General features: G+C 58.0%; 2 protein-coding genes across 4 annotated transcripts in view; one reads left to right on the top strand and one right to left on the bottom strand.

Annotated features, from left to right (window-relative positions):
- Nucleotides 1-1,160: 1,160 nt before the first annotated feature.
- Nucleotides 1,161-3,316, top strand: CLDN5 (claudin 5). The gene has a single exon (XM_038574533.1). The coding sequence runs from the start codon at nucleotides 1,851-1,853 to the stop codon at nucleotides 2,703-2,705; it is 855 nt and encodes a 284-aa protein (XP_038430461.1). The 5' UTR covers nucleotides 1,161-1,850; the 3' UTR covers nucleotides 2,706-3,316.
- A 2,576-nt stretch (nucleotides 3,317-5,892) lies between these two features.
- CDC45 (cell division cycle 45) overlaps nucleotides 5,893-13,874 on the bottom strand; it is a 32,657-nt gene continuing 24,675 nt past the window's right edge. For 2 of the 3 annotated variants that reach the window (XM_038575899.1, XM_038575897.1), the window contains 5 exons: nucleotides 13,788-13,871; nucleotides 12,152-12,270; nucleotides 9,712-9,788; nucleotides 7,604-7,670; nucleotides 5,893-6,023 (listed from right to left, as the gene is read on the bottom strand). In XM_038575899.1, the coding sequence (XP_038431827.1) occupies nucleotides 7,606-7,670; nucleotides 9,712-9,788; nucleotides 12,152-12,270; nucleotides 13,788-13,871 (345 nt within the window). In that variant the 3' untranslated portion in view covers nucleotides 5,893-6,023; nucleotides 7,604-7,605. Of the gene's footprint in view, nucleotides 7,438-7,603; nucleotides 7,671-9,711; nucleotides 9,789-12,151; nucleotides 12,271-13,787; nucleotides 13,872-13,874 lie in introns of all 3 variants that reach the window. The other variant, XM_038575898.1, reaches the window with a different exon arrangement.

Genomic DNA, 13,874 nt, shown 5'->3' on the forward strand with positions numbered 1-13,874 from the left:
TCATCCTGGGAAGACAGCGGTGTGGAGCATAGTGGGGGACCTTGGGCAGGGTCCCTGGACTCAGGGCTGGAGGGAGTAGGACTGGGAGAGTGGGGTGCGTGGTACAGCTGAGCTCCCTGGGGTGCACCAGAGGGGAGGACAGGCCAGGGAAGTGGAGGGGGAGTAGCCAATGGGTCTGCAGTGGAAGTGGCGAGGCTGCAGTGAGGCGAGGGCTCGGAGGAGCCTGGGGTCTGCAGAGCCCCATCAGATCCGTTGGAGGCGGGTGAGGAAGAGGGTAAAACTTTCTCCCGAACCCCACATTCACACACAGGGCCCAGCAAACTTGCCTCAGGTGCCTCCCCATGCCAGATAAACAGGGTGTCAGCCTTATCTCTGAGCCCTATGAAGAGAGAGAAGGAATCAGGTCCAGGAGGGACAGATTTGTCAAAACTCCTAGGCTGCGACTGGCCTCCACGGCAGGCCTTCTCTGGAGGGCCCGGTCCAGCACAGCCAAGCATCTTGGACCAGAAGAAAGACCCAGGGTCCCAGCCACTTCAGTCAGACGCAGAGTATAGGCTCTGCTGGAAAAACAAGAGCTGCCGGGAAATGGGGAGGGAGCTGCCAGAAGGGGCTGGTGCCCCCCTGGGGTTTGGGACTGCAGGGTCTGGTGCCCCCACCTGAGTCTCAGGGGGGCCTGGTGTCCATCCCAACGGGCCTTTCGAGAAACGGCTGGGCCATTGTGCAGAAGAATGCCCGGAAATCCCGAGCCTCCCGCCTCCAGCGAGGATGGGGGCTCTTCCTCCTGGCCAGGAAACTCCAAGTTGGCTTCCGGAGGGTGGCCTGGGGCCTGAGGCCTGGGGTGCCCGGGGTCCCACTGCCACTGGTGGGAGGGCCGCGCACAGCACTTCCGTGTCCCTTTGTGTTTCTGCTCTCTGAGGGCTAGAGTAGGCCCCCAAGCCTGGGGCCACGGGTGCTCCTAGGAGGACAGACTGTTGAGTCACTGGAGAACACTGGGGACTTCCCGAAGTGGTGTCGACGGAGCTGGGGCCTCAAGGATGGGGGATGGGAAGCGTCGCAGGAAGAGGAGCAGCCAGTGCAAAGGTTGGGAGGTCTGGGAAGTCCCGGAGGCAGGGGCAGAGTGAGGGTCTGCAGAGGTGCTGGTGAGCCCCCCCTCGCCCCCCCCTCGCCCCCCCCCCCCGTTCCAACCTGCTTCCTGTTGGGGTCTCAGGCTGGGCAGTGGCGCTAGGCAGGACCTTGGGCTGGAGGTTTCAGGCCTGCCGGGCCCCTTGGCCTCCGGGAGACAAAGTGCCAGGACTCAGAGGGGAAGCGCGCAGTAAGGGCACGAAGGGGTCGGGGATGGGATCGGACTCCCGGGCGACAGTCCTGGAGTAACAGGCCGGGCTGTGCCCCGCGAACTCAGGAGAAGAGGCCCAAGAGTCCCTCTCGCAAACCCCTGCGCGACAGTGATGGTGGGGGGCCCGGCAGACCTTGGCCAGGGAAGAGTGGAGCTGGCCTGGGGGGTTAGGGACCTTCGCGCTCGCTCCGGGTTGCGGCGCGGGCAGCTGGTGCAGTCATGCAGCTCCTGAAGTGGGAGAGCTGGGACACGGGGAGGTGGCCCGCGGAGCGCGCGCCCAGCCACCCCAGGTCAGTCCAGAACGAGCTCTGGACATCTGTGGGTGCACGGCTCGGGGGGCGGCGGCCGGGCGGGGAGCGGTGCCGGCGCCCTCCGAGGCCCCCAAGGGCAGGGCTGTCCCTAACTCCGGCTGCCGGGGGCGCCCGTGATTGGCCGAGGGTCGGTGGCCAGCGCGCGGATTGGCTGCTTGGAGGCCAGGGGCCGGGCAGGCGGGGTGGATCCGCCCCCGAACCTTCAAATGGGAAGCCCCCCCAGAGGCGCCCGCAGATCCGAGGCTGTGCCAGACCCGCCGGGGCCGCGGACCGGAGGCGGTGAGCCGAGCGCCCGGGCGCAGAGGCACCAGGGCCCGCTCAGGGCGCCCAGCCGTTCCACCGAGGCACCGCCGCGCCCCGCCCCGAGGCCCGGGGGCCGTCGGGCGCCCGTCTCGCCTCCAGCCATGGGGTCGGCGGCGCTGGAGATCCTCGGCCTGGTGCTGTGCCTGGTGGGCTGGGTGGGCCTGATCCTGGCGTGCGGGCTGCCCATGTGGCAGGTGACCGCCTTCCTGGACCACAACATCGTGACGGCGCAGACCACCTGGAAGGGGCTGTGGATGTCGTGCGTGGTGCAGAGCACGGGGCACATGCAGTGCAAGGTGTACGACTCGGTGCTGGCGCTGAGCACCGAGGTGCAGGCGGCGCGGGCTCTCACCGTGGGCGCCGTGCTGCTGGCGCTCGTCGCGCTCTTCGTGACCCTGGCGGGCGCGCAGTGCACCACCTGCGTGGCCCCCGGGCCGGCCAAGGCGCGCGTGGCCCTGACGGGCGGCGCGCTCTACGCGCTGTGCGGGCTGCTGGCGCTCGTGCCGCTCTGCTGGTTCGCCAACATCGTGGTCCGCGAGTTCTACGACCCGACCGTGCCCATGTCGCAGAAGTACGAGCTGGGCGCGGCGCTGTACATCGGCTGGGCGGCCTCGGCGCTGCTCATGTGCGGCGGCGGCCTCGTGTGCTGCGGCGCCTGGGTGTGCGCCGGCCGCCCCGACTTCAGCTTCCCGGTCAAGTACTCCGCGCCGCGGCGGCCCACGGCCACCGGCGACTACGACAAGAAGAACTACGTCTGAGGGCGCGGGACTCGGCGGGGCCCCCGGCGCCAGCCCCTCTCCCGAGCGGGCCGCCCGGGCCTGGGAGCCCCGCGTGGGCCCCCCCGGAAAGGCGGGCTCTGGGCTGGACGTGGCGCGCTGACCGGCGGGGACCCTGCTCGCGGCCTCAGCGCGTCCTCTCCAGGCGCCACTAGCCGCGCCCTGGGGCCACGCACTTGGGAGGACTTGCCGGTCTCTTTCTCTGGGCGCAGAGCTTGCTCGGATGCGGGCGGGGCGCGGGTCCCTTTGGCTGAGCGGGCAATGGACCGAAATGCGATTCCCTCCCGGACCCTCAAGGTCTTGGACGCCGTCATCCTCCCCAGCGGCTCCTGCTGCCTCCAGCGGGGCAGACGGAGAGCCCAGGGGCCGCGGGCTGGGCTGTCGGAGGGGTGCGGACAGCTGGCCTTTACCCCAGCAGCGGGGCCTGAGCCTAGGCGGACTAAGACTTGGCCTGGACGTCCCTGCCTCCCCCAGCAGCTCCCTAGGAGAGGCTTATGGGCACCAGGTCCTGAGTGTGGAGCTGGGGCTCTGTCCTCCGCTGCAGCTTGTGGGGAGGGTAAGAATTTGCTTAGTAAATGGTTTGAATACCCTCCCACCTGTGTCCTGTCCTCTGTCCAGTCACTGCTCCTGCCCAGCAGCCCCCTTCATCCACCTGCCCACCAACTGCTCACCGAAAGGCTTTTTCCGAGACCTCCCAGGGCTGCCCCTGGGATCCAGAAGATCCATTGCCTTATCCCTGGTCCTCCCTGCCACCCAGTCGCCTTCCTGCTGGGTGGTAAAAACACACAGCTACAGTTTGCGGCAACCCAGGAAGGTGAGATCTGCAGAGCCTGGGGCCAGAGGATGATGCAGATCTGAGGAGAGGATGCAGGTTGGAAATCCACCTCCCCCTCCAAGCCCCCCAGCCAGTACCCAGACTGTGGGGTGTTCAGATGCAGGAAGTGGTAAGCGAAAGCTGCCAGGCTGCCGGCTTTGAGAAGAGGCTGGGCTCCATGCACCACAGGTTGGGTGTTTTCCACCTGCCCTCTCGGGGCTTGCCTGTGCATCGCGGCAAATGGCCAGACATCTGGGACCTTCCAGCCACCACTGCAGCAGGAACAGGAGCAAATCCACGATGTGTGCTGGGCTCCAGCAGACCTAGTGGCAGGTCCACAAGCATGTGGCTATGGGAAGGAGGCACTTGTGCAGGTTGCCTAGAGTACCCGGGCTGGGCTCCAGCCCCTTGGTCCTGGCTCTGTTTCCAGTCTCAGCGCAGCTCAGTGCAGGTCTTGTGCTCATCTTGCTGGCCTGGCGGCCAGCCCAGACTTGTGCTGACCATTAGCACCTCTGTGCCAGCCCCTGCTGGAAGCACCCTGTGTAACCTTCCTCCTATGAGGGCCCCCCGGGAGCCAGTGCTGGCCTGGGCCAGGAACCTGGGGGCTGGGGGTCACAGAACAGAGCACACCAGAGCTATCTGTCATAGTCACTGAGGGTTCATTGCTTCCAGCCCCATTCTAGGCACTCCAAATTAATGCAGTTTTACTTTCTGCCAAAAGCCAGGAGTAAAGACAGCAATGGATGGAGGTGGGGCCTGTAGGGAGGAGCTGGAAGCCCAGCCAGCAGGGCTTGGCATCTGCCCCCAAACCTGGCCTTGGGGGCCCTGTCCAGAAATGCTTGGGCCAAATCCAATGGCAAGCAGTCTCCCAGGCATGGTCAGGCTACCCCCTGTGAGGAAGGGGAAGAACCTAAGGACGGCTGCAATGAACATTGCCCCTGAATCCCAGGAGTTGGACTTTGAGAGACCAAAATATTCGGTAGCCTGAGCTCCTTGCAGTGGGATGAGCTGCAGCGGGATGGGTCCCATGGCACAGAAGTCCTCGGCAGCCCCCCTTGGGTCTGGGCAGCAGGGACCACAAACAGCCCTTGAGTGCAAGAGTGTGTGATCCAGGGCCTCCTGCGCGGCTGCTGGAACAAAGGTCCTGGGGCCAGCCAGGCTGGTGTTTGGCCAGGTGTACAGACCCAAGCCTGTATCCCACATGAGTCCAGAACTCTCAGATTCCTTTGGTTCCTTTGGGCCCTAAGCATCAGCAAGATTCCAAAGGAATGGTGCAGTCACAATAATGCAAATGGTCAAGGTGGGCAGCTTATGGGCCCTGGGGATCGGGATGCTGCTGCCTGACTCCTGCTGGGATGGCTAGGGGCACACTCCATTTGACAGAGGTCAGGCAAGAGGAGCTGGCCTCCAATGCAGCCAACCCTACTGTGCCCACTAGCCCTTCCCAATGGCCACCCTGAGACCTGGCCCCACCCACCTCTGTCCTCAGTTCCAGGCCACTGTTTCTGGGCTCTTTACCAGCCTAAAGCCTACCCAAACCACTCTGCTTCCTCCTGCCCAAGGCCCCAGGCGCCACACCCAGGAGGCTGTGTCGCTCCAGCCTGCTTGCTTCCCTGGCACCCTTACTCCAGGCAGAGCAGCCGAATGGCCTTGAGCACTTATGTGAACAGCTGTCTCCTCCCCAAAGGGCAGGAATGGCATTCTCCTCGCCTCTAGATCCCCTCAACCCTCACAGGGGCTCTGGGGACATCTGGGAGAGTGGGGCCAGCTGATTGCACAGCTCCTCTGAGAACGCTTGCTGTTCTGCACACTTTGAAAGCTGCCAAGGTTCTCTCTAGCTTGAACCTTTTGTGACCAGGATGCCGGTGAAGCCATCTCTGTCTGGGGCCCCTTAGCCAGCCCCACCCTTCCTGGGTCGGGACTTTGCCTTTGCTATCTGTCCAACTCTCCCAGCAGCCTGGGGGTACTGTGTGCCTGTGGGGGTAGGAGGGTATGGGGATAGGAGGTACGGGAGGGTGACGATGGGGAGAGGGGGGACTGGAGGGAGGCACAATCAAAAGGGTGGGCTCGAGATGCTGCCCAGGCCAGGCAGATGGGAAGAAGTGGTGGGAGGGCAGGGCCAGGTCCCAGCTGGCAACGCTGGGCAGTGGTCGGCACAGAGCCATGCAGAGATCCAGGTGCTGAGGTGCCCAACCTCCACCCACTGCTCTCCAGGGAGCTGGGAGGCCACCCCCCACTGCTTATTTACTGCTGGGCCTCAAGGCCACCCAGGGCACAGGAAAAGGTTCCTCTGTACCCACAGAAAGCTCAGGGCAAAACCAAGTGCTGACACTATGACCACAACCAAGACCGAGGGACCTTGTCTAAAATATTTTATTCCATAAAAACCAACTGTCCCTGCATCTAAAACTACATCCATAACTTATGGTCCAATAAAACCCAGTTAATATAAATAAGGAGGAGGTCATGTCTGCGGAGATCAAACTCTAGAGAAGAAAGAAAGAAAAGTAAATTTCAACGATTCTGATGTCTCTCTGAATTAAGCAAACAAACTGCCCAGGCCTTCCCTCTGGCACGCCAGGCTTGCTTCTGAGTAGCCCCCACCACTGACAGGGCAGAGCAGTGCTGGCCGTGAGTGGAGAGCCACTGCAGAACCAGGGTGCCCACTGGCTGGGTCCAGGTAGTCGTTTGCTGGAGAACCCCCAGGGCCTCACAGCCCTCCACCACCATGTCACCTCAGAGACCCTGCCTCAGCCCCGAGGGGACCTCACAGGGCTTCTCCCCTACATTGCTCCTCCCCCACCCAGCTGGTCCACCCTGCACTGTCTTGCTGGCAGGACACTGGTGTCATCACTGATCAGGCCGCAGGGGAGGGCTTATGCCCCACACACCGGCCCCCTGCTGAGAGCTCCCACTTGTAACCTTTGATTTGGGTCCCACACTTATACCCTGCCCCCATCCTAAGGCTCAGTACTCACTGCCCAAGGGGTGTCAGCCCAGTTTCAGTTGAGGAAACAGTCCCAGCTTTGTGAGGTACCCAACAGATCTTGCTGAGGACCCAGAGGGTCTGAGCCCAGAGCCTCTCCCCAACATGAACCCTGTAAGTCTTTGCCTACCCTGAAAGAGGGACTGTGGGTCCCTGAGGTCCCCTATACCATTCTCAGCAGAGCCCACTGAGGCCCTGACAGGGGAAGGGCACCTGGCCCCAGCCAGCTTCCAGCTTACTCTGGATGGTAGGGGTGGGGGAGGACACTAGGCTGGCACGAAGGGACCCTCTATGTCAGAGCCCGTCTGCCTCAGCTGTGGCTCCAGCCCAGGGCTCAAGGAGATGCGTATGGGGCATTCCACTGTGTGGGGGGCCTCGGGCTGAGAAGTGGACACCAGGTACAGAACGGGCCCCCGGCCCATTTGCTGAGGGGCCCTTCAAGAAAGAGATGGTGTACGTGGCACTGGGATCAGCTCTGGCTGGTGAGCATCACTGTAGACCTCACCCCCGTGCAAGGCCCACAGAGATGACATTTTATAGTTATCTGCTGAGTGGCTGCCAACAGCTTTGTCTTCTTCTAAGTCAGGCACACAGGAGCCTAGATAGAAGCCTCTGTAATTCTCTAGCCCAGGGCCTGGTATAAGGCTGCAAAGGGTGGCAAGGCTCCAGGTGGCCCCCAAGGGTCGCCCTCTTTCCCAGCAGTGCCAGGAGGCCTGTATGTCACTCACTGATGCCCAGCCCACAGCATGGTCAAGAGAGGGTCAATGCCAGGCTCTTGCTGAAGGGGTCCCAGGAGCTTAATGAAATTAGCTCCTTCAAAAATGCCCGAATCGTGGCTCTGCCACCAGCCCAGGGACAGACGCCCCTGGGAAAAATGTGTTGGCTCCAAATCTCCTCAGGAACCCTGCCTGGGTCTGAAATGGAAGTAGAAGCCTTGGTTGGAGGACAGAAAAAGCAGGGAACTCAAAGCAGGGAATGAGAGGCCCTCTTTACCCCTCAGGGCTGGTTTTGCAGCAGCAGCCCCCACCCCCCGAAGTACCCCACTAACTCTCCAGCTCCCACCCCTCCTCCACATCTCACCATCAGGACAGGAGGGAAACAAGCGCATCCAGAAACTTGCTCCGATCCTCTGCTTTCAGTTCAATTACTGAGGTAATGAAAGAAAAACATCTTGTGAGGTGGAGGAGTGGGGCCGAGAGTGAGGCACGGTAGGAAAAACAGGTCAGAGTGTATTAACTCCCTCTTCCCGGTCATCTAAGATGGGAACCACCCTTTAGCACATTCCAAAATGTACTCAGCCCCTTAATGGCCTGGAATATTCTAAATTCAGAGCTTGTTTCTCTGTCCCTCTGTATTTAATCCTCAGGAACTGCTGGCTGCCCTGTTAGTGAGGCTGGCTGGGGTTACAGTCTGTGGGGGACCCTCCGGGCTGCTAGGGGACCAGCAGTGACCGCCAATGGAGAGGACACAGGGATGTGGCGGTTTGGAACAGATCTGGGCAGAGAAAGGCCTTCCCACTCTGCTGGACACGGAGTCATGCCCCAAGGTGGGTTACAGGAGGCCCTGAGGCCGGGCAGGAGGCTAGCCTGCAGTCTTGCGCTGCCAGTCTCTCTGCTTCAGTGTCCTCTTCTACAGAAGGGAGACACAATGTGAGCTGCCCCCATTTCTGGGGGCCATCAGGCTCAGATAAGCATGTGGGCCCTCATCAAACAGGGCAAAACAGGCCAGCCTGGTCCTATGAGCCATCTGTGCCACAGGCCATGGCTCCAGGGACCCCGGGCCCAGCCTATCCATGTGGGTGCTGGCCTGACTCCCTCTGCTGCACATCCCTCCTCCCCCAGGTCTCCACCCACATGGGAAGCCAAGCAGCTTCCAGCCTACAAATCCTCCCTTGTGAGAAGCTGGGACATACATCCTGCAGGCTGGCCAGCACCAACCTCTCCCACATCTTGGACATGAAGTAGGAATGGGAGTGAACGCACCCAACACAGAATTGCAGCCTGAGTGGGCCTGGTATGGAGCAGCTCTAGACTCCAAGGCAGCTGGGGCGAACACTGGGTCTCTGGGACTCATTGTAACAAATCAGCTGATGGTGATGCAAGAAACTGTCCTTTCTGACAGATGGGGGTTATGGGCTGAAGTATACTGTCCCCAAATTCATGTGTGGAAGGCCCAACCCTGGGCACCTCAGATAGAATGTGTTGTATTTGGAGATGGGGCTTTTGAAGATGTTTTTAGGTTAAATGAAATCACATGGGTGGGCCCTAATCCAATCTGACTGGGGTCCTCATAAGAAGAGGTTAGGACACAGACACAGAGGGATGACCATGTGAGAACACAGCCAGGAGATGGCCATCTGTAAGCCAAGGAGAGAAGCCTCAGAAGAAACCGACCCCGTGGACACCTTGATCTCGGACTTCAGCCTCCGGAACTGTGAGATACATTTCTGTTGTTTAAGGCCCTCGTCTATGGTATGTTGTTAGGGCAGCCCAAGCACACTAACCAAAGCAGTGAGGGGTCACTACGTCCATTTTACTTAAAAATCTATCAGCAAGAATAAAAAGGAAATATGGCGGAACGTGAACCATGTTCCACATTGGCCTATGGAGAAGCTGTTGGGTGTTGCAGGGAGCACTGACCAGTCTACAAAGCCACCTGGACTGGTTCTTCCGTTCCCTGGGCTCGTGCAACATCAGGGTGGGGCCAATGCCCAGGCCAGCACTCAGGACCATGTGGCAGCCCTCAGGTGGGACTCTGCATGACAGCAGACAGGAGCTGCTGGCCTGTGGTGGTGGCCAGCATAGCCTTGGAGGTGGTGCCCTCAGGCTGCTGCTGGCCCTGCTGTTTCCACACCCACAGGAGGGGCAGGTGACCCTGGCAAGGTGAGGCTGGCCCAGGAGGCTCTAGTGGCCAGTCCTCCAGACTCCTTGGTAAAGTGGTCTCAAGGGCTGGACTGTAAGGCTGAAGCCAGGCCTAGGGCTTTATGGGCAACACCCATTCCCTCTCTGCCCTGGGAGCCCATCGAGGCCCAGAGAGGAGCATAGACCTTGGGCATCCTAGAGCTCCCTGAGCTGCCTGGACCAGACAGGCCCAGGGGTGGCTCCAGGAAAGTGAGAGGGCTGTTGACAAGGTATTCCTGGCGATGTCAGCACTGAACTTAAAAGGGCCCCAGTGCAGCAGACTCTTACCTGAGAGGTCGAAATGGTTGTGTAGTGTCCGGGAGTTGGTGCCCTCCGCTGCCTTCTCAAATGCCCGCCCAAAAAAGCTGTAGACACATAAGAGCATGTTGGGGGCCCATCCACTATAATGGATCTTCCTAAGGCCCCGGGACAGACATTGGAGTTAGCCCAGACTCCTCCCTGGCCACCAGTTCTGCTTATTGGCATTCGTACCCCTTCCTGGGCCAGTCTTCTGAGGCCTTACCCCCACTCACTGGACAGTCACCATCTCTCACTGCTGCTCCCACCTGCATCCAGCTGAACCTTTCTCAGCCCTCAAGGCACAAGTGTCCCTGGGCACCTTCCACGGTGCCCTAACTGCAGCCTCCCTCATACCTGGCACTGTGCTGACAGCTGGGACAGGAGAGGCAGAGGCTCAATGGGAACCATGTTGGCATGCGGGGGCCTCAGATGAGACTGAGTCGCGTACAGCAGGGTGGGGAATGGGAGGAGCCTGTAGGGTTGGGTGCAGTGTGCCACTGTAACTCAGTGGGGGGCAGGAGTATGCCAGGGTGCAGCCCACTTGGGGCTGCTAAGGGCAAGGTGTGGGGCAGAGGGATGGCCAGGAGCTCGTATCCACCCCTTGGGAGCTCAGGGTTGCAGCAGGTAGTGAGGCTGACGGTGGAGGGAGAACATCCTGGGAAAGGGACTCTTTTGGCTGATTACAGTCAAGGAGAACAGGCAAAGGAGGGGCATATGCTTCAGGCCTCCACATTAACTCTCACAGAGACTGTGCACACCAGTCAGAGCTAACCACAAACCAGCACAGTCACACATAGCAACAGATCGATGGCCACAATGAGGACGCAGGTGGCTGTGGTGGTCCACGGGGGAAGTGCTTGTTGGCTGCCTTGGGAACCCAGCCCAGGAGCTCCTGGCCAGCTCCACCCCATGTGACTACGAATCCAAGATCCACAGCATGGCTTTGGAAAGCAGCCCAGCAACATGGAAGCACTTGTCTTAAAAAAAGTCCATTGTCTCTCTCAACTTGCTACTAAATGGCCTTTGCAGACACAGAAGGAGGTCAAAGCTCACAAGAGCAGAGCTAGGATTGATCCGGATCCAAGACCATGTCTTCCATGGCAGAGGCCACTAAGAGCTAATTGGGAAAGCTGAAGGGCGCAGGACACCGAGTGGTCCATGGCTCCTGAGCTGCCCCACCAGGGAGCTGTGTGGGGGTGTCTTGCTCCCGGCTGTCAGTACCTCACCAAGGTTACTTCTTGGGATGTGCTGGGGAGCACTGACTCTGCCAGAGAGGCAAAGACACCCAAGGACGGTGACATGTGGCCCCTGGGATTTGTCCCAGGGCTCTCTGGCCATGCAGAGCAAGAAGGGAGCAGCAGAGAGAACTGGGGACCCCCTCAAGGCCCAGCCTGCTGGGCCGACACCAGGTGTGGAGTGGGTGGGAGAAAACCTGACCTTGCTCTAGGAGGAGAGTGAGAACTCAGATCAGCAGATGCAAGGAAAACACTTAGAACACGGTGGGAGAAGCTTCTCAAAAGCACAAAAAGATGAGCCTGTGCATTCACAAACCCACTAATACATTGCTTATAACAACAAAAAGTTGAAAATAACCTAAATGTCCAATAAGAGACAACAGGTAAATTGTCATCCATTTAACAGGCTTCCTACCATTCGAAGTCACTTTCGTAAAAATATGCACAAAGGGCTGATGCGGGTGGAGCTGGACCCTCTACCTGTTGCCCAAACCATGGAGGCACAGGTGAGCTCTGCTTCAGGAGTGGTAGCAAGCTCAGGCAGGCAGGCAGTCTGGGTGTGCACATCCCCACCCACACCTAGTGAACAGTTTCTTGTATGTTAGCTCTTGTAACTGAACTTTTAAATGTTTGGCAAATGCCTGAATTTGGGGTTCAGTGAGCAGTGAATTTGACTCACAGAGGTGGGGGTGGGGATGGGAGATACTGTCTGGCTCTGCTCAAAGGTTAGTGTGAGGCCCAAGTAAGATGGTGAATGATCATTCATGAGGGTTTTGAAGGCATCATACAGAGCTGGTCTTGAGGAACTTTGCATGTAAAGCCTAATTTCTGGAGTGGGTGACCTGAGGTTCCCATGCAAGGCCACACAGAGCCAGGGCACATAATCACACCTCCGTGTAGGTGTGAGCCTATCCTGGGTGGGTCTGACGCTGGTCCTGCTGGGGGAGTCAGACACTCTTGCCTGGGAGGCCTTCAACAAACTAAAAGCATTTAAAAGTCCAGTCAAGTGGTAAGGCAGAGGCTCAATGGTTAACCTGCAGCCCACATATTTAAGCCCTCAAAGTCTTGCCACATGGTGGAAAAGGCTATCTTTGATGTGGCATTAAAGGTAAAGATATCCAATTCAGCAGAGTCCCTAGGCCAATGACACCCCCAGGGCTCCCAACTCCCAGGAAATGCAGAACCTAGCTCACTTCTTTCTGTCTGAGCTGTCAGTCTCTGGAGGGATGCCCACCACAGTCACTGTGCCCTGCTCCACACTCAGGGGTGCAGCCATCACCAAGGGCAGCAGCTTGCAGCGCCGGTTCTTCGTCTGTGAAGGGAAAGTGTACCCTTAGTCATGGTCCCATGGGGTGAGTGCACCATTCAGTGCCTAGGAGCCCTAATAGGGCTAGCCATCCACTCCCCAAAAGCCTCCAGGGACTTCCTTTCATCAGAGATGCTCAAATCTCCAGCTGCCCTCCCACGCTGTGACACCCTATTCCCAGCCTCCTTCTGTGCCAATGTCTCTTGGCTGTTCCTTCCTTCAACTCTTTTAGATTCTTGGCAGTTGTCACCTCCTCCAGGACCTCCTCAACCAACCCCTCTCTCATCCTGCTTCAGTTTGTTCTATAGTGTGTGCTACCATCTGACACTATAAATAATCTTTCCACATCTGTCTGTTTTACCAACATGCAATACTGCCTCAACATGGAGACTCAATTTCCTTCATAGATGTATCCATTGTATCTACATCCTACAACAAAGGTGACCAACTATCCTGGTTTGTCCAGGACTAAAGGGCATTCGAGAACATAAACCAGGATAGTTGGTCACCTTATGACATAAGAGCCTGGCTGGTGGTGATTGCTTAAGAAATGTCTGAGGGGTGGCTCAGTTGGCTAAGCATCTGCCTTCGGATGCCTGCTCAGCAGAGAGCCTGCTTATCCCTCTCCTTCTACCCTGCCCCCCTCATGGTCTCTCTCTCTCTCCCCCCTAAATAAACAAATAAATAAAATCTAAAAAAAAAAAAAAAAAATGTCTGATAAATGATGGGTCCTGTGAAAATATTCACCGATCTTACAGATGAGGAAACTGAGGCTTAGAGGTCAAATAATTGACCTCCCATCATACAACTGGTAAATGAGAAGGCTGAGATTTGAATGGAGCCTAGAAGACTTTTGTCCCTGGGGACTTTTGTCCCTAGTCCATCTTTTGTCATTATTTGATTGTCTTCACATAATCCTCAATCATTTCATAGGTCAGTTCAGCAGTATGAGATAATGTCAACCTCCTATTAAGCATTTTATTTAAAGCAGTTCCCAGTGTAAACCTTCATCCAGGAAGCAGAGTAAGACTTTGATTGTTGAAATATGCAGGATCCTCCCTTTTGTGATCATACCTAGTGGGAAGCCTGATGTTAGCTGGGTAGGGGGTTTGTCCCAGCCAGGCAAAGAAGAATGTTAGGCCATACAGAAGATGGAACCATACATGGAAAAGGGAAAGCCAGCCCAGAAAACAAACTTTTGCTGTGAAGCAAGTCTGTGCTACAATCAACTTCATTTTCCCTTGATCTGCCATAGCTGAACACAAGCCCTAGCCCCACGTACTCCATAAGGTGCCTTCCTACCTGTCCAAGTGACCAGGATGGCCAAGTGATGAAATCAGAGCTTATAGGAACTGAGATTCCCAAGGATCAGCTAAGGAAAAACACAGCTCAGAAAAAATGAGCTTTTCCTAGACCCCATAGCTGGTATACAACCACCAGTACCCCATGGCCAGCTTCTCATGCCCAGTCCTAGCTCTTCTCTGAGGTTCTACCTTCTGGCACCCACCCACCCAGTTCCTCACCGAAAAAACGAAGGACTTAAGCAGGTGTCTGCTAAGCAGGCTCAGGGACGCTGGCTTGGAAAACAGCACAATGTCCGGAGTGCCCTG

Source organism: Canis lupus, chromosome 26, assembly GCF_011100685.1.
Source record: "Canis lupus familiaris isolate Mischka breed German Shepherd chromosome 26, alternate assembly UU_Cfam_GSD_1.0, whole genome shotgun sequence".
NCBI classification, from domain to species: Eukaryota; Metazoa; Chordata; class Mammalia; order Carnivora; family Canidae; genus Canis; species Canis lupus.

What these genes read in the sequence shown, in the direction of transcription:
- CLDN5 (XM_038574533.1), top strand. Translation starts at nt 1,851, where the DNA reads ATGGGAAGCCCCCCCAGAGGCGCCCGCAGATCCGAGGCTGTGCCAGAC.